General features: G+C 44.3%; 1 protein-coding gene and 1 long non-coding RNA gene across 9 annotated transcripts in view; one reads left to right on the forward strand and one right to left on the reverse strand.

The window, feature by feature from the left end:
- STN1 (STN1 subunit of CST complex) overlaps nucleotides 1–10,029 on the reverse strand; it is a 43,262-nt gene extending 33,233 nt beyond the window's left edge. For 2 of the 8 annotated variants that reach the window (XR_004481309.2, XM_033421088.2), the window contains exons 1-3: nucleotides 9,687–10,019; nucleotides 9,125–9,318; nucleotides 1,547–1,642 (exon numbers count right to left, since the gene is read on the reverse strand). Coding sequence is in view for 7 of the 8 variants with exons in the window: in XM_033421088.2 (XP_033276979.1) it covers nucleotides 1,547–1,642; nucleotides 9,125–9,257 (229 nt within the window). In the remaining variant the exon portion in view is untranslated. Of the gene's footprint in view, nucleotides 1–1,546; nucleotides 1,643–9,124; nucleotides 9,319–9,686 lie in introns of all 8 variants that reach the window. The other 6 variants (XM_049696855.1, XM_033421089.2, XM_033421086.2 and 3 more) reach the window with 6 other exon arrangements.
- Nucleotides 10,030–10,187: 158 nt separating this feature from the next.
- LOC125960978 (uncharacterized) lies at nucleotides 10,188–20,215 on the forward strand. The gene is made up of 3 exons (XR_007471236.1): nucleotides 10,188–16,532; nucleotides 18,930–19,155; nucleotides 19,264–20,215. It is a non-coding gene; the product is annotated as an uncharacterized LOC125960978 (long non-coding RNA).
- Nucleotides 20,216–21,945: the final 1,730 nt, after the last annotated feature.

Below are 21,945 nucleotides of genomic sequence, written 5' to 3' on the forward strand. Positions count from 1 at the left end.
TCCCACTTGGTGTTGTATATCCTGTGGGTTTGGTCAAACGTATAATGACACACATCCACCATTACAGAATCATACAGAATACTTTCATTGCCCTAAACTTCCTCTGTGCTCCACCTACTCATCCCTCCCTGCCCCCAGCCCCTGAGTAACACTGATAGAAAAATCTCTTTTTCTTTTAGAATTTGAGTTCTATGGAGACTACACAGCACACTGGAGTTAGTAAGGAGATTGGACCCATCAGTGGAACCTTGAGCAAGTAACTGAACCTTAGTTTTCTCATCTATAAAATGGAAATAATATCTGTCTTTTCCATTTCAAAAGATTGGGAGGAGAATAACATGAAATTATGCATGCATAAGTGCTCTGTAAACTGACAGATACTATCATTTCATCACTGGTACTTGGAGAGGAAGTACGGATAACGTACTTGCCAGCAGCTGGGTATGCTGTAGGAACTTAGTGAATGTTTGTTGAACTGCCTGGAGAAAAAGAGAACCAGTATCTATGGTAAAATAAAGCAGAGAAGAGATCCAGTATGGGGATGCATGACAAGGTGATCTATTTCAGAGTTTTAAAAAAATACAAGCTGGGAAAAAGCAGAGGGCATGAGAAATCTCATCTCTCACATGTTATTTTATAAGCACAAGACAACCATCCCCAGGAAAATAAATATATGTTGAAGAAATTGTATCTGTAAATTATCAGTCATGCACAGACTGCCAATGAAATGTTCTTGGTCATCTAGTTCAACTGCCTTCTGTTTTTCCCCAAGTAGAAAAAGAATACAAATCCAAGTGAATACAACAAAAAGTGACAATGTCAATTATAGCAAAGGTTGGAATTCAAAGTTAAGCTTCCCACAAAATATCCAGCTTGGCCTCTTAACTACAGAGAATCTTAGGCAATATATTAAAATGATTACATTAAACTCAATGCAAAAAAAAAGTCAAGACCCATGACACTAAAATCATATCCTAATAGTTCACTGGTGTCCAAACTACAGAAACCCTTTATTTAGTTTCTATCATCATAAGGGAAGGGAAATTTTCTGATAATGGATATTTACCCCTTTGGGTACCAAAAAGCTTTTTTTTTTTTTTAAACTGTTCTGGATATAAATCTTATAAATTATTTTTCATATCTCCTTGTCTTCTTAAAGAGTCTACTTTAATGTTAATCTGGCCTTTTTATTTTAAAGGTATCAATATAAACATATTTCACCATCCTTTGCTATTTATAGCTATGCCCTAGGTATCAGGTATCTGTCCCTGATCAACCAGTGACCCTAGACTGTAGTTTAATTCTTCTGCCTCCTAGCTCCCCAGCAGCTGTCACCTGACAATATTCATCAGTATCATTCCCACCCGTTGCCTCATTTTACACTTAGTCCATGTTGGTGGCTGCAAATGGTTCCCAATAGAGGACAAGTGCATGGGGGTTATGAGAGGCCCCAGCTGCTCTGAAAGGCTGGGGTTGCTTCAAATACAATGTCCAGTTAAGTGGGGTCCTTCCACATAAACTCAATGTCAGACACAATTGTTCTTACCTCCACAAATGTAGAAAGCATCTCTTTCTCTCACTCCAATTACAGTTCCCAAGATATCTACCTGTTTTATTGGATGCCCACTGTAAAAAAATACACCTGAAATTAAAGGGAAAAAAAGGCAAAGTCCATATAACGTATGATGACATTTTCTGCTTCAGTAAATGTTAACTGTGTCAAAAATCAGTGGCATGCTGCTTGCTAAAATTTCAGACTTAAGAATCAGCTCTTGACAAATGCCAAACCCCAAGAAATTCAGATGTCTTTTCCTCAAGGGTTATAAGTAGAAAGTGTGGCTTTAAAGAAGCTTGTACTAGCACAGAAAAGAGAAAACCAATATTGTCCAACTAGATGTGGTTAATCTTCTTTCCACTTGTGAGAATGAAATGCACCTGCCTGTAGAACTCTCATAAGGGCCTAAAAGCAGCCGCAGTATTATGAGACACAACACAGTACTATATTTTGAGGGACTGGAAAAGGAAAGAGAGGAAACCACGAGAAAAGGCTTCTCTGGCTTTTCTAGGAAACCAGTCATCATTTCTACGAATTAGCAGTAGCACTTTTTTTTTTTTTTTTAAGAAAAAGAGAAGATGATTAGGTTACAAAACACTACCCTTTGGGGCCGGTAGATTACGACTCAAAAACTTCTCTTTTTAAAATTCTATTTTCAAAGCCTAGGCAACAGATGCCAGCAGGCAGGTTCCCGCCAGAGGAGAAGCGTGAGAGGAAGAACCCTACCCACCGACTCCCGGAGGCCTTTTTTGGACTCCGTGACCGAGATGGAACAGAGGGACTCCTGGCAGTGGTGAGCTCTCAATTCCCATCCAAGACCCCAGCGCTGTCCCGGCTCCCGTGGGGCCCCCAACATCCTTACCTGAACTGCCTCTTTGGGCTTAAGCTACTTGCGTTGTGTTCCTGTCACCTGCAGCTAAAGAGTCTGGACTAAAATCCTCTCCAGCCATTTTTTTTCTCCCTACGATGACCGAATTCTTTACTTTCAGAAAGAGGCTATAAACTTTAAAATGGCGACTTCCTTTTCAAATAAATACATGAATTGCAAACAAAGAATCAGTCATGGGCTTCCCTGGGGACGCAGTGGTTGGGAGTCCGCCTGCCGATGCAGGGGACACGCGTTCGTGCCCTGGTCCAGGAAGATCCCACGTGCCGCGGAGCGGCTGGGCCCGTGAGCCATGGCCGCTGAGCCTGCGCGTCCGGAGCCTGTGCTCCGCAACAGGAGGGGCCACGGCAGTGAGAGGCCCGCGTACCGCAAAAAAAAAAAAAAAAAGAATCAGTCATCACTTCAGGTATTTGGCCACCCTCACCCTCTCTGGTCCTCGCCAAGTCTGGTCAGAGTCTGTCTTCTCCACATCCATGGGGGGAGGGGACCCCGCAGCCTGAACCCTGAAGCCCTTCAGAACCCCCAGAATGGCCTCCACTGATGGTTCTCTTGTTTCCCATGTGGATAAAGGGGCTGGGGACCAATCGCCCATGGCCGAGTCCCCAGGGGATGGACAAGGAGCTTCTGAGCCTCAGTTAGCCAGAGATTCCAGGGGAGTGAGACGTGGTTTGAAGATGTCAAATTCACCCAGGCCCTCCCTCTAGCAGAGGCAAACTTCTAAAGATGACTTGGTGGACTGGAGACCGTGCAGAGGGCAACCTTGGGGGCCAAGAGCTGAAACGGCACAGCCACATGAGGGAAGGAGCCTGGGTCCCTGTGTCATCCCCGGAGCAGAATCGCTTCCCTCCAGGAACACTTGGACTGAATAGGGTCAAACTGGTTCCACAGAAGATCCATGAAATCTTAAGAGCAGGACAGTTCTGACTGACTTCTCCTGAGTTCTTACCATTGAAACCCTGTGATGACCTGTGGGGAAACCCTCAGTCCTCCAGCCCTGCCTGCCTGCACTGATCAGACACAAAGGAGAGAGGGCACCTTCAGGGGAGGGTGACCCCCATAGGACCTTTGCTGGCAGACTCGGGCTTACTGCAGCAGAAGGGAAGTTTTAAATGGGGAGAATGAGCCTACCCCAGGGTCAGGGGCATGGCATCCTCTGCTGAAGTGTGCCCCACCATCATGCCCTGACACGCTTGTGTGCAGAGACGGGCTATGGTATGGCCCTGCTTTGGTCCAGCTTTGCTGTAGGGCTGGGGCGGGGGGATGAGGGTGGCCTGAGCTCCAGACTGGTCTCTGGCTGCAGTCAGCCCTTTCTGCTTCCCCAAATGCGCTGGACTTTCTATCTGTGCGCTGAGCAGAGCCAAGTTAGAGAGAGCTCTTTCCTAGAACCTGACTGGCCTCTGTCTCCCCCAGCCTAACTGATGGTCTGTCCTGGTTGCCGGCCATTAGAGACGGTGTGCTCCTGGTACCATCAGAGACGGTACACCCCCCAGGGCTCTGCGTGGCTGGTGTGGCTCCCAGGACACCGGCAGCGGGAGGCCCTGTGGACCCATGGAGGGCCTGCTGCCTGCCCCTCAAGAGTCTTTCCAGCTGGTCCAGAAGCCACTGTGGGGTGCTCTACTGGTGATGTTGAAAGCTTGAGACAAGCCCCAGGATTCTTTGGGTCTTCTTGGGACACCCTGGTATGTGCCACTATGGTGGTTTTTATAATGAAGAGCCCACACGCTTTAAGAAGGGGAAAAGAGCCAGCCAAAAGGTGTTCTGCCTTGGCTGAAGTATACAGAAAAGGCAAGTATACAGAGAAGACTGGACTGACGACACAAGCCAACAAAGTCGTCAAGTCACCTGTGGTAGACGCCAGTCCTCCAACATTACCAACATTACATTTTTCAAGTGGGCAACACTTGAAAAAACCTGAACAGGCCTCCACTGGAGGACACAGTAGACTTTCTTGAAAAAAGACAGAAAAGGGAGCCCCCTAAACTTTTTTTAATTTTTTAATTTATTTTTGTCTGCATTGGGTCTTCACTGCTGCATGCGGGCTTTCTCTAGCTGCGGCAAGCGGGAGCCACTCCTTGTTGCGGTGCGCAGGCTTCTCATTGCGATGGCTTCCCTTGCTGTGGAGCATGGGCTCTAGGCACACAGGCTTCAGTAGTTGTGGCACGTGGGCTCAGTAGTTGTGGCTCACGGGCTCCAGAGCACAGGCTCAGTAGTTGTGGCGCACGGGCTTAGCTGCTCCGCGGCATGTGGGATCCTCCCGGACCAGGGATCGAACCTGTGTCCCTTGCATTGGCAGGCAGATTCTTAACCACTGCGCCACCAAGGAAGCCCCTAAACTTTCATCTCATAGACTGACAATGCTCGTCTTCAAGGAGAGAGTCACTCAAAGATGCAAAAAAACAAGGAAAAACATCATAAAAGCAACACAAAAAGAACAATGGAGGACAAGTTAGCAGAAAATAACAGATGGTTTGAATAAAATCACAAAGAGAAAATTGATTGAGGAGGATATAAACTGCTTGGAAACAGAGAAGAAAGTTGCCCCAGTGTATAGAAACTTGAACTATACACGTCAGAAGCACAACCTGAACAAGAAGAAGGAGGACATGGATGGGACCTCCCTGGTGGTCCACTGATTAAGCCTCCACGCTTCCAATGCAGGGGGTGCAGGTTTGATCCCTGGTCAGGGAACTGAGATCCCACATACTGCACAGTGTGGCCAAAAAATAAAAAAAACAAAAATAAAAAAGGAGGACAGGGAAAAAGCAATGGAGAGAACCACTTCCTTCACACTAGAATCTCCTCTATGGGAAAAGAACTTGAGAAAGCTGGATGGCAGCTCTATCGACTGAGAGAAAGCTTGATGAGCTAAGAAAAGAAAATAACAACAGATACTGGCTAATGCTGAGTTTAACTTGCAGCCTTTCCCAAGTGGTCCTTTCACTTCTGCTGCCTTTGTTCTACATGCAGCCTACAGAGCTCCAACCATATCAGGGGATCCATCCCCTGGATCATCAGGTCCCCAGGAAGGAGGAGGGTCACTCTGGAAGGGCTCAGGGACCCAGGGTCACAGGTAGCTTTGATTCAGCTTTCACAGCAGTGACAGCCACACCCACAGCAAGACAGCTGCCTTTTTTCTCTTTTTTAAAAGTACTTTTGGGACTTTCCTGGTGGCGAGGTTGTTAAGAATCTGCCTGCCAATGCAGGGGACACGGGGGACACATCCCTAACCAAACCACCACAGTCAAACTTCACGATATTCTATTAGTTTAACTCTAAATTCACAGGTTAATTTCGGGGAGTTGACATTCTACAACCACTTTGCAAGGCAATTCAGACGCTAACTAGCCAGGGTAAGGTTGAATTTCACAGGTTAAGGACACTGTCTCCCACAAGAGACTCTCACTTCAAGCATCAGCCCCAAGTTTGAGGGTCCTCGGGCCATGCACACTTCTGAGCAACTGGCTACCAACACCCTCCACAACCACCTCAGGTTTGATACTTTAATAGAATGACACACAGGACTCAGGAAGGTGCTATACTTAAGATTACAGTTTTATAATGAAGGGGACAAACCAGGACTAGCCAAATGAAGAGATGCATAGGACATGGTCTAGGAGAGTCTAAGCATAAAGCTGCCATGTCCTCAGGACACACCACCCTGACACATCAAGTATGATTACCAAGCAGGAAAGCTCACCGAAGCCTCAATGTCCAGAGTTTTAATTAGGGTTTCATTACATAGGCAAGATTGACTGAATCACTGCCCACTTGACAACTCAATCTCCAGTCCCCCTCCCCTCCTGCGGGGTTGGGTTGATGTCACCTGGCTCAAAGCCAACCCTCTAATCACATGGTTGGTTTTTCAGGCCTGAAAGGCCCCCACCCTGAAACTACCTAGCGGCCCAGCATGAGGCACCTCATCAGCATAAACTCAGATGTGGTTCAAGGGGTCCACCATGAATAACAAAAACACTCCTATCATTCCAGAAATCCAAAGATCTTCCAGGAACCTCGAACACAGGCCAGCCAAATTCTTCATTACACGTTTGTTTCTTTTTGTGTGTGTAAGATATTCTTTGCTGTTTAAACATTTCTAAATTTTATGCAGTCAAAATAAAAGGTTTACTTTTTTTTTAATGACAACCAAACCAAACACAACAACAAAACAATACAAAAATAAAAACCTAAACTAGTAGCATTTCCCACCCCTCAGAACCCTAGAGTATAGTCTAAAGAAGATCCCTCTATGAAATTATGGTTAATGTCTTCTTCAACCATGAGGTTTTGAAACCAAGCAGGGCCCTCCTGGATACAAAAGCATTTCCGTGTCCCTCATTTCTTTTTTTTTTTTTTTTTTTTTTGCGGTACACGGGCCTGTCACTGCTGTGGCCTCTCCCGTTGTGGAGCACAGGCTCCGGACGCGCAGGCTCAGCAGCCATAGCTCACGGGCCCAGCCGCTCCGCGGCATGTGGGATCTTCCAGGACCGGGGCATGAACCCATGTCCCCTGCATCGGCAGGCGGACTCCCAACCACTGCGCCACCAGGGAAGCCCCCATTGTTTCTTTTTTGTAGGAAAAAGGCTTCAGGATCCTAGACCTCCCTGAGTTCCAAAGGGCAGGTTCAAGTAGTTACTAATTAGGGGAGTGAGGGAATGCAGAAGCAAAGAAAAAGCAGTCAAGAAACAATAGTGCATCAAAAAACAGAGTTCTAGTTCCCCCTCAAGGGATATACCTAATAGTCTGATATACATCTTTGAGTTGTTCTGCAGGAACTAAGACCCTCACCCAGGTGGAGTATGGTAACTACAGGCTGACACCCCAGATTGGTCAGAACCAGAAGGTTGATGATTGAAATTCCTGGAATACCACACTGTTACCTCACCACCAACCAATCAGAAGAAGGTCATAAACCCTGTAGCCCTCACCCCAAATGTTGCTTTTAAAATCTCTACCCTGAGGGGGGACTTCCCTGGTGTCGCAGTGGTTAAGAATCCGCCTGCCAATGCAGGGGACGTGGGTTCGAGCCCTGGTCCAGGAAGATCCCACATGCCGCAGAGCAACTAAGCCTGTGTGCCACAACTACTGAGCCCACGTGCCACAACTACTGAAGCCCGTGCGCCTAGCCCATGTTCTGCAACAAGAGAAGCCACCACAATGAGGAGCCTGTGCAACGCAACGAAGAGTAGCTCCCGCTCGCCGCAACTAGAGAAAGCCCACACACAGCAATGAAGACCCAACACAACCATAAATAAATACATACATACATACATAAATAAACTCTTCCCTGAAAACCATGAGGGAGTTCGGGTTTTTTGAGCCTGAGCTGCCTGTTCTCCTTGCTTGGCCCTTGCAATAAACCTCTCTCTGCTCCAAACTCCAACGTTTTGATTTGTTTGGACTCACTGTGTGTCAGGCACACAAACTGGGGTTTGACAACAGTTTCATTTTAAAAACTACATCTGAAACATTACCACCAGCGACATAACAAAGATCACTGGGAGAAGTTTTCCTTGGTTTGTTGTTAATACATTATACAGTTCTTCACCCACAGGAAGAGTTAAGCTCCTATAGCATCCCTGATACTTCCTTGAGTACCTACAGAAGATCTTTACGCAAGCCTGGCATTTGGTGTGAATTAATTTCTTCCTGAGGAGATAAGCTATGAAGACTACCAGACTGTTCTGGAAAACAGACAACAGTGGGGGAGGATGGCTGCCTTCCAAGGAAAAAACCAGATCATTTCCAACAATACTTAGAAAATGAAGGTGTGGTGAAAAATCTGTACAAAAGGCTTTAGTATAAGGTCATCCAAATATATCTGTACATAGAACGGGAAACACACAAAATGTGGTCTCATTAAAACTGCATGCTTGAGATTCTGAACTACTTCTGACTCATAGCTTTCTATTCATTCAAAATGGCAAAGAGAGTTTAACCAAACTTCTCATACAGCAAACATGTGAAGATACATCCACAACTATGTAAATTACTTAAATTTACCCTAAACTATATTTGCTATATTTGGGGGTATGAAGATCCTATTTTTAGTGACCACCACTCTAATTTAAAAAAATGATTTCTTTAACTTTACATTTATAATGCTTTGTTGCTCCAATTACTACTACTTGAGAGCCTACCAGAGGCCAGGCACTGTTTAAGTGCTGGGATTACATAGATGAACAAGGCACATGATGTCCTCCCTCTCAAGGAGTTTATTTTATTTTGATTCTCATCTATTCAAAATAAAACCAAACCCCACAAGAAAATCAGGCACGGTTAATCCTCATTTTACAATGAAGACACCTAAACTTTACAGGTGAGTCACATGTCCAGGCCAGGTAAGTGGTGAAGTTAGGAAAGGGAGCAAGGCCTGAGCTTTCCACCACAAGCAGGTCCAGAGAAAAACTGAGTATTTTTAAATATGAAAGACCTCAAACCCAGGTAAAAAACATTCTTCAGTACAAAGTTACTCCCCCAAGCATCTATTTAAAAAATAAAAAAGAGACTGCTTTTACTTGCACAGAAATGAACTTGTTTGAGGATCCAGGTTATGTCAATTTCAAAGCCTGCAGCTGGAAAGGCTCTGCTAAGCCCCTAAGCCCCAGATTTCTGTAGCTTTGGGGAAGGGTGGGTGGGGTGCAGATGCAGCACAGAGCAGCACACCAGGCCGACCAGCCACATACCTGGCACCTGGTGGGACTCCTTCAAGTCCAGGATATCCCTGATGTAGAGTTTGGCGAAGGCTAGAAACACAGGATCCAAACCCCACGAGAGGGAAGGAGTTTCCTCTTCACACCGGCTGGATTCAGACTGCATCAGGAGGCTGGGCTGTGGCTTCCAGCCAACCCTGAGAAGCTCTGCATCTACAGCCGAAGAGCTAGATGGGAGACAAAAACCAGGACGCAAAGCTGTTAAAGTGGATGAAATCCGCACGGCCCCTAAGCTGTTCCCAGACGAGCATCCCGAACTCTGGAAGGGGTAAATCCAGGGGTCCGGGGCCTGTCAAACTGCACGCCAGGGGCCTCCTAGAGCCGGTGGCCTCCTAGCGCCAGAAGGGCCAGGCCTGCGCCCTCGGGGGACCTGTAAAGAGGTGCTTCTCGAGTGAGGACCCGTGAGTTCCTTATGCCTCTTCCCCAGGAAACTCCTCTGCCCCATAGGAGTGTTTCTCCTTCTCCAAAAGTTCCCATTTCTAAACGGTTAAACACCGACTTTTCACTCTGGGGACAGATAGCCACATATGCGTACCCTGAAACCGCTTTAATGGGTGGAGTCCAGAGAGGAATGGGCGTCCTCGTGGCCACACAACAGAGGGGCAGAGTGGGTGGGTCTGTCCGTAGCCCTGCCGCTGAACCTTCCGGTGTTCAGGATGACACTGAGAAAGGGTGTAAGAGGAAACGAAAAACAGATCAGCCGTAGCCCCTCCCGCCGCGCCCGCGCCCGCGCCGTCGGCCCGCAAGTCCCCGGAGCGCGCAGGCCCGGCCCTTCCGGCGCTAGCAGGCCACTGGCGCCCACGGCCTGGAGGCGCCGCCGCCGGCCCCGCCCGGAGCAGGAGCGCTAGGCCGAGGTCACCTCTGGTGCTCCCAGCGGGGGGTGGGGGTAGGGCCTGACACCATCCCTCGCGCCAGACCAGCCACTGTGTCCCCGCCCCGGCCTTTCCTTCGCGCCGCCCGCGGCCCCGCCCCATCCCCACGAGGCCACGCCCCACTCCGCCCACGGCCACGCCCCATTTTGCGTCTCGCGGCTGCTTCGCTGGATGCTCTCTTCCAGGTGGTGGCGGGGTTGGCAGGGCTACGCGGGGCCCGTTTCACTCTAGCAGCGCTTTCCCTGAGCCTCCGCGGGAGCGCAGAGCCCAAATCACCGAGGCCTGGGAGATGGCCCTGAAACTCCTGCTGCCCAAACCCCGCCTTCCAAGTCCCCCTTTCATCCCGACCCCACTAGTCGTGGGTCCCTGAGCCATGACCTCCGAGAGGTTGGGACTGGTTCAGACAACTTTTTTTTTTTTCCGTCCCTGATATTGTAAATGAACACATAAACAAAGCAATACAAAAGCAGGATTACATTGTGGCGTATTTAAAATGTTTATTTACACTTGATAAATGATTTATTAACACACGCAATCTCTGGTACTGTACAGTCTCACTTTAGATAATGTCAGGATCTAAATTTGAGCCCTTGAGGGAATGCGAGGCCTTTGCTCTGCCCAAGACTAGCCTTCTTTGCAGGATCATGACAAAGTTTGTCTCCCTCTTACAATGTCTATACTACGGAATGTTGTACATTTAAGAATTTTGAAAACTGGCGTTCTGGTAAATGATGGCCACCTTGATGGTGCCTGTCCCCAGTAGTCCTAATTTAAAGTGAGAAGAGATAGCCATGTTGCATTCTGATAAATAAATAAATAAGCCACATCATGACATTACTTGAGATGGCAGGAGTTCTTCCCAATTTACTCCTCTAAAATGTCAGGAGTACAGGTCATGTTGGCAGGCCATTCCCAGGGGAGGTCAGTGGTGGCCAAAGAGATAATTGCTAAACTATTAAGCAGAGAAGGAACTTCAAGCAGCTGGAACAGAAAATGTATGTCATTAGAACGACGGCATTTAATTTAATTACATCCCTGGCCACTGAAGAAGCTAACAAACAGAATCCTTGGTAAAGCATTGCCCAGATTCTACTGCGATGAACAGTTGGATCTGTCAAGTTTAAGATTTAATTAAGAGAATACACCTTTCTAATAGGTGGAGGTTCTCTTCAAGGAAGGACACCCAGTATGACACCCAGTAGGACGGGTGCTTCCAGCTGACTTGTAAGATGGGGAAAGACAGGTTGGGCGACATTTTTTGACTGTACACATCGGCTCTAGGGTGGAACTCAAGAAGAAAATCACTACTGGGTGTGTGCAGAGCCCGAGAAGTTTTCAGCAATGACTCTTATGGCTCTCAAGGGTAGAGTGCTGGAAACAACGGCCCTTGGGGACTCCAAGCTTACTGCTGGCCTTGGGGAGGGTCACACCCAGTTGGGGTGACCAGAGCAGACTGCCCCTGAGGTCATCATTTACAGTGAAGGAAGGACTCCTTGGAGTCTAGGGATGCTCCTTTTGATCTGAGCTCAAAATGTGGAGTAGGGTGTGGAATGGAATTTTCTAGACTGCTGAAGCATCTAGAGGAGTTTGGGAGGATCCTCTTCCCTGTCATCTCCATCAGGATAGATTCCAGTTTCCTCAGGCCACTGCCTAGATGTGCAAAGGGACTGGACGGCTTTTCAGCTGGGGATTCCACAACACTGCAAAGCAGATATTTCAAAACCCAACAGTCAACACAATGCTAGGAACTTTTCTTATGGCTTCTCAATGTGAAATAACTTGGTTTTGCAAGCATGTTTGACAGACTAGACAATCCTTTCTAGAACGTTAAGACTTTAGGAAATTCTTCTGGAAAATGAGGTGTTGAACTGCATGTCTTCTACCTCAAAACGCAAACTGTCTTGCCTTAACCATTTTCGGCATTTTAGAATGTCTTTCGACAGGTAGAATAGAGTTTGTCCACTTGCAAGCTGAGTTAGATTCGAAGTTTAAATGAGTGGATGAGTAGTTTGAAGTTTATAATAAAGACAACTTATCAACATTCTTATTATGTTAATGTTATAACCCTGGGGGGCCATTTTCAGCCGCTCAGCATACTTTGAGCACTCTCTGTATGCTATGGGGGAGCACTAAGAATTTTTATTTCACTGGAGCAAAAAGAGGAATATATTAAATAACAAAGCAAGAGGCTAAATTGCATGGCCTGAATAATAACTATGTGGATTACAGGAGGTAAATTGGGAGTGAAGAGAAGGGGACTCATCAAGTAAGATAATATATGTAACCACTAGAACAAGGTAAGCACTCAATACATATAAGCTATTATCATCATTCACTATGGAGTGGGGATTTAAGCTGGAGTTTGAAACTATGGAGGAACTATTCATTCATTCATTCGTTCATTCATGAAACGTATTTGTCAAGCACTTGTCAAGCACTGTACTGGACACTGCGGGGTAAAGAGGAGATAAGATAGATCAAGTACAGCCCTCATGGAGCTTCCATCCTGTTGGGGGAAAGAGGAAAGACAGCAGACAAATAAATGAATAAAATAAGTACAGATTGTTCTTAGTGCTTTGAAGGAATTAAAAGTATATTATGATCACTCATAATGGGGTGGGGGATCTACTTTATACAGATCTACTTTGATTGGATGAGATGAGACCCGAAGATGGGAAGGAGCCAGCCACGAAAAGTGCTAAGGAAAGAACATTCCAGGCAGTGGTCAGAGTAAGCGTGAATATCTGGAGGCAAGAAAATACTTCCCTATTGGAGGAACAGAAGAGAGCAAGACGAGAGTGGTTGCATTCGTAATTGGAGGCATAAGCAGAAAGCAGGTCCCAGAGGACCTCGTAGGCCATGACAGGTTGGAATTTTATTCTCAGTCTCCCTATAAGTAAAGAGAGGGATAGTATTGTGATGGGGTGAGAGCAGGGCAAAGGCGCAGGATGAGCAAGGCATGTCTGTGGGCAAAAGCCAACATAGCAGCCTGGCTGGGGAGGGCAGCTGCAGCAGAAGCAGGCTGGAGACCAAGGTTTTAGCTAGATTCTGAATGGCTTGAATTAATTTTTATTTTTATTCCCTGTAAGCAATAGGGTGTTGTTGATTATTGATCAGAGGAATGATTTAATGAATTTAAAAAATTTCAGGGAGGGCTTCCCTGGCGGCGCAGTAGTTGAGAGTCCGCCTGTCGATGCAGGGGACACGGGTTCGTGCCCCGGTCCGGGAAGATCCCACATGCCGTGGAGCGGCTGGGCCCGTGAGCCATGGCTGCTGAGCCTGCGCGTCCGGAGCCTGTGCTCTGCAGCAGGAGAGGCCACGACAGTGAGAGGCCCGCGTACCGCAAAAAAAAAAAAAAAAAAAAAAAAAAAAATTTCAGGGATACCTGCCGCATCTAAATACTACGGTAGGGAATCCAAAAATATGTAAGATGACTTCCCTACCCAATTTACTGAATCTATTCTAAAAATTACGTCTAGGGATATTCACCAAATGACGGTGAAAAGACTAGTGTAAGAAAATACTGCCGGGTCTATTGCAGGGGCCTCACCTGTACCACTTCTCCTGCCTCCTCAGCGGTGTTGCTCAGTCCCCTGCCATGTCACCTGCTCCCGCTCTCTGGCTTCCCCTGGGCATATCCGCAGGCTTTCCCCTCTTTTTAAATGTCATTCAGCTTTAAGAAAACAGCATCTCTGAAAACCCCAGCCCTTGAACTACTGTTCTCTCCCTCTCTTGCTCTCTGTTCAAAGTTAAATTTCTTGGAAGAGTTATATGCATTCCTCATCCACACTTCCTCATCTCTAATTCGATCTATCATCATTTGGCTCACCCTAACTTAACTTTCAACTATCTCTACCCCAGTCCACCACTCCACTGAAACTTCTCTCCTAAAGTTAACAATTACATTCAAATTCTCAAATACAATGGTACTTTCCTTTCCTTATCATGTTTCATCTTTTTTTCTGATTTTCTAGCTTTACATGTTGATCTGATCATATTCTCTTCCTACCCATCTTGGTTTCCTGTTATCCTTTTGGGTTTCCCTTCTAACTTTCCGTTTCTTCCTTTGAAGTGTGCTCTTCCTCTGTTAATCTCTTACATATTGATGTTCCCCAAAGTTCAATCTCCTGCCCACTTCCTCCTCATCCCATGTACTGTTACTGAGTAGCCTAATCCAAACCTATGGCTTCAACTGAACCAATATTCCAGGGACTCTCCCCTCTTCACATTTAGCCCAGAATTTTCTCCTGAGCTCCACATCTGAAGTTCCAGCTGGACACTCCTGGGTACTGCAAACTAAACCTCTTCCTCCATAGTTCTGTCCCTCTCTTCCCTATCTCGTGAACATCAGCACCACCCGCCAAGTCAGACAACTGGAATGTTTCACGGATATCTCCCTCTCTCTCACCCTTAGATGCAATTAATCACAAAGATCTGTCAACTCTGCTTCCTAAATATGTCTTCTTAGTTTAGTCCCTCCTCCCTGTTCCCATTTGCCATAGTCCAGACTTTCATCATTTATTGCCTGGATCACTGCCATCACCTTCCAACCAGTCCTTCTGCCTCTAGTTGGGCCTCCCTCCAATTTATCATCTATGTTACTGCCAGGATGATCCTTATAAAATGTAATTTAGACAATGTTACTCCCTTGTCTAAAATCTTTCAATGACTACATGTAGTCTGCAAAGTAAAGTTCAGGTTTCCTTATATTTCATAACAGGTTCCTCATGGCCTGGCCACGACCCAACTCTGTAGGCTCTTCTCCCACCAACCCCTCATAGCTATCCTACTCTCTAGGTCAGCATCCCCAATGCTGTTCTGAGCTGTACTTCCTCAAGATATTAATAAAAGTCTGGGCAAATGAGTTTGAGAAAGGATGAAAACACATTTCTACACAGTAATATGCATTGAGAATGTCCAAGAAATGAACAGAGTGGGTCAAGTTTGAGCACCAAACTCTATTAACATCTCAAGGAATTCAATTTGGGAAATGCTACTGAAGGCATCAGAGTTCCTGGAATACGCCATACTCTCGTTTCTCCCCACTCTACCTGGGTTGTCATTCACTTATTAATCAATTAATTTTTAAAAACAAACTGTATCTCCTAAAGAGTGCAATACACTGGGAATACAAATGGCAAAAATGCTCTAAGTAAGCTAAATAAGTAAACCCATGATTACAACACGTCAGGATAAATGCTATGTAACTTGGCAGAATAAGGTGAGGGACCTGACAGAGTTGGTGGGATCAGGAAACAGTAACCCTGCCTCCCCTTTTTTCACCTGGGTTATTTCTGAGATAGGTGTCAGTTTTCATTTGGTGTATTTTGAGTCCTAGTTGTTAAGTGCACGTATATTTATAATTGTTAAATTTTCCTGATGTATTGACTCTTATCTTTATGAAATGTCCCTCTTAGTCTCTAGTAATATTTCTTGTCTTAAAGTCTGTTTTGTCTAATATTAATATAACCACTTCAGTTCTCTAATGGTTACTGTTTGAATGGAATATCTTTTTCCATCCTTTCACTTTCAATCTACTTACGTCTTTGAATCTAAGATGTGTCTCTTGTAGACAGCATATAGTTGGATCTTGCCTTTTTTTCCAGTCTGACAATCTCTGCATTTTGATTGGGGTGTTTAGACTCTTCACATTTAATGTAATTATTGATATGGTTGGACTTATATTTGCCATTTATCTATTTGTTTTCTATAGCTCAATTCTCTTTTTCATTCTTCTTCTCTGCCTTGACTGTCTTCTTTTGTGTTAAATATTTTCAGTGTAACATTTAAATTATTCTGTTAATTTTAAAAATAATTTAGTTTTTTTAGGGATTATAATCTAAGGATTACAATATGCAACTTAATTTGTCACAATTTACTTCAGATTAATACTAATTTAATTCTAGAAAAATATAGAAACTTTGCTTCAATATATCTCTATTCCCTTCTGCCTTTTTGTGCTATTATTGTCGTATATGTTACATCTATATATGCTATAAAACCAACGATACAATGTTGTAATTATTGCTTTAAATAATTGTATGTATTTAAAGAAGTTAAGACATGAGAAATAGATAACTGCAGTCTTTTATATTAGCCCATATAATTATCATCTCTGGTAATCTTCATTTCTCCCTGTAGGTATGGGCACTCCAAATTGAATGAGCCCCTTCAACTGTGGCAGAGGTATTGTTGGTACTGATAGCCTGCTCTGCCCTGACAGAACATCTACATTGGCCAACCTGGGGTGGGGGCAGGGAGGAGAATGGGAGGGGCCAGAATGCCACAGACTCCCACTGTTCTTACCTGAAGTTCAAGCATGAGCACTTTTCAGATTGTTGTGTGTCTTTGATCTATTCTCAGAAGGCTGAAATGGTTATTTTGGTCTTTTTTTTTTTAAGGTCTGTAACATGCGGGATCTTAGTTCCCTGACCAGGGATTGAACCTGTGCCCCCTGCATTGGGAACGCAGAATCTTAACCACTGGACCGCCGGAGAAGTCTCGTTTTGGTCAGTTTTGTCCAGTTTTGTGATTGCATTTTGGGGAGATCATTGCTGATCTTCTCAACCAGCTATGGCTGGAAGTCTCTGATGGCAGGGCTTTTAGTTAACAGCAGATCCATTGGGTCAGGCAGGATAAGGTAGCCAAGAAATAAGAAGTAAAGGACTGAATCTTAGAACAAGGTCAGAAATTACCTAGTTGGAGAAAGCAGTTACTCACAGCCCATCCTGCCACATGGAGTTTGAGAAGATTCCTAAGTCAGCAGAAGGCCCCGTGTGAACCAGTGCAATCCACTGGAGCACTTTCTGGAATGGGAAGACCTGGAATTGACACTAAGAGATGGCTGAGGGTGAGATGCTGTCTAGGTCTTTACGTTTAAATGAAGTAACCTCTCCTTCCTGCCTAAGTGGTCTGATTTCACCAAAGGGGATCCAGACATTAGGATGATGACCTCTGTAAAGATGAAGACAGCAGGAGGTAATGAGCTGGGGTTCATCCTGGAGGGCAGAGAACGACTTGTGTCCCAGGAGCCTGGCTTAAGTGCATGAGAAAGAATTTTGCATTTTGTATTTTAAAAGTCCGTATCTCAAAGAAAGAAGAATGGTGGTTGCCAGGAGCTGGGGTGAGGAGCGAATGTCAGTCAATGTCAGTCAGTTACTAGTCAGCGAGTACAATGTTTCAGTTTTGCAAGATGAAAAGAGTTCTGGGTATAGGTGGTGGTGATGGTTGCACAACAACATGAATGTACTTAGTACCGCTTAGTACCACTTAGTACCACTTAAAAATGATTAAGATGGTAAATGTTATATGTGTATGTTACCACAATTTTAAAAATTGGGAAAAAAAGCTTGTATCTCAGGGCAATGCTGGGCACGGTTGTGGTTCACGGTGAGTTAACTTATGTGACAGGCACCTGTGCACTACATTATGCCTGGTCAATTAAGCCACAAATCTACACAATGTCTTGCCAAGGGTGGAGGTTCCTGTGCTTACTGGGTAGTTTATGAGATAGATGGACAATTTTGAATTGGAGTAATGCTTATAATGAGGTGAGTAGACACAATCAAACCTTGATTCTTGACTTTAAGTCCTAGATGCACACCCACTCTTCTGAGCAAGCCCTAGAGTGTTGCTCTGACAGATGACAGATGTCCTTACAGGGGCAGAGCTGGCAACATAACTGCTTCCCTAGTGGCTACCAGCTACCAGTGAGCACACCAGCTGGACAATAAACTTCTGTATCTTATTCTTACATTCCTCTTCTTATTATAAACATGCTGCAAGGATTGTAAAGCACTAGGAGCTGACTAAGGATTAAGTTTTGGAGAAATGGGATTAATAGTCATAATAATAGGCCAGGATAAAAGGATTAACAAAAAGATCAAAAAGAAATGAGAACTTTTCTGGGGAAGGAGGTGGGAGGGAGGGATAAATTAGGAGTTGGGATTAACAGATACACACTACTATATATAAAATAGATAAACAACAAGGACCCACTGTATAGCACAAGGAATTATTGATATATTCTATATCTTGTAATAATCTATGATGGAAAAGTACCTGAAAAGGAATATATATATATTATATATATAATTGAATTACTTTGCTGTATTCCTGAAACTAACACAACACTGTAAATCAACTATACTTCAATTAAAAAAAAAGAAATGGATATTTGCTCTCTTTAGAATTAAAAAAAAAATGAGAACTTTTTATGCAGGACCTTTGTAAAAGCTTATAATCTTGATCAAATAAATTATGTACAGACATTAAACTAATTAAAAATGATGGTGTGTTTTCCAATTTTTTAATGTTGACTAGATATTACTTATTTAATAACAAAAGTCATTTTAAAATTAGCATCTCTTGAATTTCACAAATGTGATGTTCAGTGAAGCAAGCCATACACAGAAGAGAGTACGTACTGTATGACTCTGTTTACATAAAATGCAAACCAGGCAAAAGTATTCTATGGTGTTTGAAGTCAGGATACTGGTTACTTTTTTGTTGGGGGTGGTGACTTTCCAGAAGGGAGCATGAAGGGGGATTCTGAGGATACTGGTCATTTAATGTTTCTTCATCTGTATCTATATTTTATTTCAATAAAGTATTAAAAAATTTTTCATCCTTAGTATTTGAATTAGTTGCATTTAAAGTTGAGAGGAATTAAAAAGGGAAAACTTATTAAATTATAAGACCCCACATTTTGTGTTATTGTCACTTGCATAGACCATTTTAATGTTAATGTAATTCAAGAGATAAGATACAGCATCATCCTTCATTTTTCTTAATTATTTGACATGTGCCTGTAGGCTCAAGTAGCCATAGCATTTCATAAGCATTAGCATAAAGCTGGCCGATGGAATAGAATTTTATTTCTCTTACCAATTTATAATTCTCCCCAGGGCTACTTTCAATCAAGGAAAGATTGAACTCCCCAATGATGTCAAAGACAGCATATTGCAGAGGTTAACTAACGAGTCACCCGGAGAAGATGGAGCAGCCATTGTGCTGACATGTTCAAGAGCTAATCGGTTCTGATGATGTAATTTGCAGTAGTGCTTGATGTCTATTAGCCTGATGTGAGACAGTTGCTGTGGGCCCGGAGGATTAAAGTGTGAAGCATGAGGGGTGAGTGCTTTCAAATGGAGAGAGACTTTTATAGAGCCAAGTGAATAAACCTGGTCATGCTGGTTACCCTACCTAGACAGCCTGCTCACTTCTTCCTTATTTATGCAGATTTTACCAGGCCTAACACAGTCTCAACTCCAGGCTCACTTTATCCAAGACCACTTCAGTCAACACTGATGCTCCCTTCCATGAACTCCTGTGGAACTTACAGTCAGAATTATATGCTTTAGCACTTACTTCTTGAATGTTTATCATGTACCCTCAACTTGACCAGAAGCTACTGAGGACATAATTTTTTCTGTATCTCTCACTGCATAGAGCCTAATGGTAGGCACAAAATTTAAATAAAAAATGTTTGGGGCAAAATATTGATAATTGTTCAAGCAGAGGAATGGTTACACATGGGTTTCTGCTACTATCCTTTCTACTTTTGTGTGCTTGGAAATTCCCTTGATAGCAGGGTTGGCAGATTTAGCAAATAATCATGCAGGATGCCCTGTTAAATTTGAATTTCAGATAAACAACGACTAATTTCTTACTATTAATAATTTGTATTATATTTTGATATATCACCCATAATTTTTCATACCATTTAATTTAATCATATAATTTTTTTTTTTTTTTTTTGCGGTGCGCGGGCCTCTCACTGTTGTGGCCTCTCCTGTTGCAGAGCACAGGCTCCGGACGCGCAGGCTCAGCGGCCATGGCTCACAGGCCCAGCCACTCCGCGGCATGTGGGATCCTCCCGGACTGGGGCACGAATCCGTGTCCCCTGCATCGGCAGACCGACTCTCAACCACTGCACCACCAGGGAAGCCCGGGTGACCTGTATTTTATCTAGCAACCTGACTTGCTAGAAACTTAAAAACATAATTGGTGATTGATCCATGGGCTCAGAGAAAGTGGATGGTAGAAACGGTGCCTTTTCTCTTAGAGTGTGATCTGGTGTCACTTACCTGTTATAAAGGCAGCTTCCTATGCTCCCCTACTCCGCCCCAGAGGTGCCAAATCAGTATTTCTTCTGGTGGGACTCTGCACTTGCAACAAGATCCCAGATGATTCTGATGCTGTTGCTAGCTAACCTGATGCCTATGTTTTTAGTTTTTCTGATATGATCTTTTATTTCCTTATAGTGGCCTTATTTAAGCAACTTCTACTCTGTTTTTATGTCAGAAACTTCACTGAAGAGATGTTGATATTCTTGTTCCATGACTCACCCACTAAAGTTTACAAGTCAAACACTGTCACAAATATTCTATTTGCCTTTTGTAGTAAAAGTTCCCCCTTGAATATTCATCCAATAGCCCAGCATCTTAACTACTAATTTATATTGTACTAATACTTATTCATTGTTATGAGAAGTAGTAGTTGGCAAATTTGCAGCTCCCTTTAGTATTTTAAGGGCTTGGGACTGTTCCAGTTTCAGCACTGATATTCATATGTCTTGTGCTGTCCCTCAGTCCTGGTTGCCCCGGCCACCCTACCTGTAGTGAATGTCTCGGTAAACCACCCAGATCCCCACTTCAGGACCAAGACACTCTTTTCACCAGCTGCTGGTAGTGTCAGCTCACAGTTGAGACCCTACTCAGGCAACTGCCTCACTCCAAATTATGCCCTGCCTCCAGGAGCTGTAAGCCATTGATGTAGCCCAGTCCTCAATTCAGGATGTCTCTTGATTGGCCGTCCCAGCCCTAGAGCTCCCCGTGGGGACAGCTGAGGCCTCTGTTACAACTGCCTTGCAATTCAACTTCTCCCACTACCCAATCCTGCTTCCCTCGCTCCCTCGCAGAGGCAGCTCCTGAGGGCACTCCCTAATATACCCCTACAGGCAAATCTCAGAGTTCAAGAGTCTGGAGAAATCTGCCCTCCAATAGCTGGCACAGAATTGGGGTGGTCCTAGAGAAGAGATTCTGGAATAAGATTTTGGAGCTGGGTTACCTGCTGACTAGCTGGTAATGAAAACCCCTCACTAGTGGTAGGTGGAGGCCCTGACAGAGTAGCAGTGCAATTGTAAAACTTTCACCAGCAGCAAACTGGGGCGGGATGCCAGCGGAAGGGAATGTACTGGAGGGTGCAGCATTCTGGGCACCCAGAGGTTCAGGGAGAGTAGTAATTTAAGGACAACGGAATGAGTGTTACTGGCCACTATCTATGTATCGGGGAGAGACAAGAAAGGCTGACAGTGATTAATGACCAATTTGAGAGGCTGAACCTCCTGAGGTTTAGGCCCAGAACTTAAATCATAAGGTAGCAGAGCTCCAGTGAAGACAGAATTCTCAATCCTAACAAGTCGGCTATGTCAAAATCATGGCCTTAATTGAGAAAGAATGAGATCCTGAGATAAGGAATGAGGACCTGTGGGTCGATGTCCTTGTAAATCTCTCCAGATTTCCTCGGAATCCTTTGGGCTATAGAAGGGACCTACTCTCCAGGTTAAAAGCACTCTTCACTTTTGAAGTTTATACAGAGATTTTTGCCTTCAAAGAAAACACTTCCTATAGATACACACCACTTTATATAAAATAGATAAACAATAAAAATTTACTATATAGCACATGGAACTATATTCAGTATCTTGTAACAACCTATAATGGAAAAGAATCTGAAGCTGTACACCTGAAACTAACACAATATTTGAAATCATCTAAAGTTTAATAAATAAAATTTAAAAAAATACTTCCTTTCCTCAAAGGATCTTAAGGTACTCTGCCACCTCCACTCCCCACCCCCAAAACCAACAACTAGGTTTAAGTCACCACATAAGCGATGGGAAAAAAAAGAGACTGTGTC

The sequence above is a fragment of the Orcinus orca genome, chromosome 14 (genome assembly GCF_937001465.1).
Source record: "Orcinus orca chromosome 14, mOrcOrc1.1, whole genome shotgun sequence".
Lineage (NCBI taxonomy): Eukaryota > Metazoa > Chordata > Mammalia > Artiodactyla > Delphinidae > Orcinus > Orcinus orca.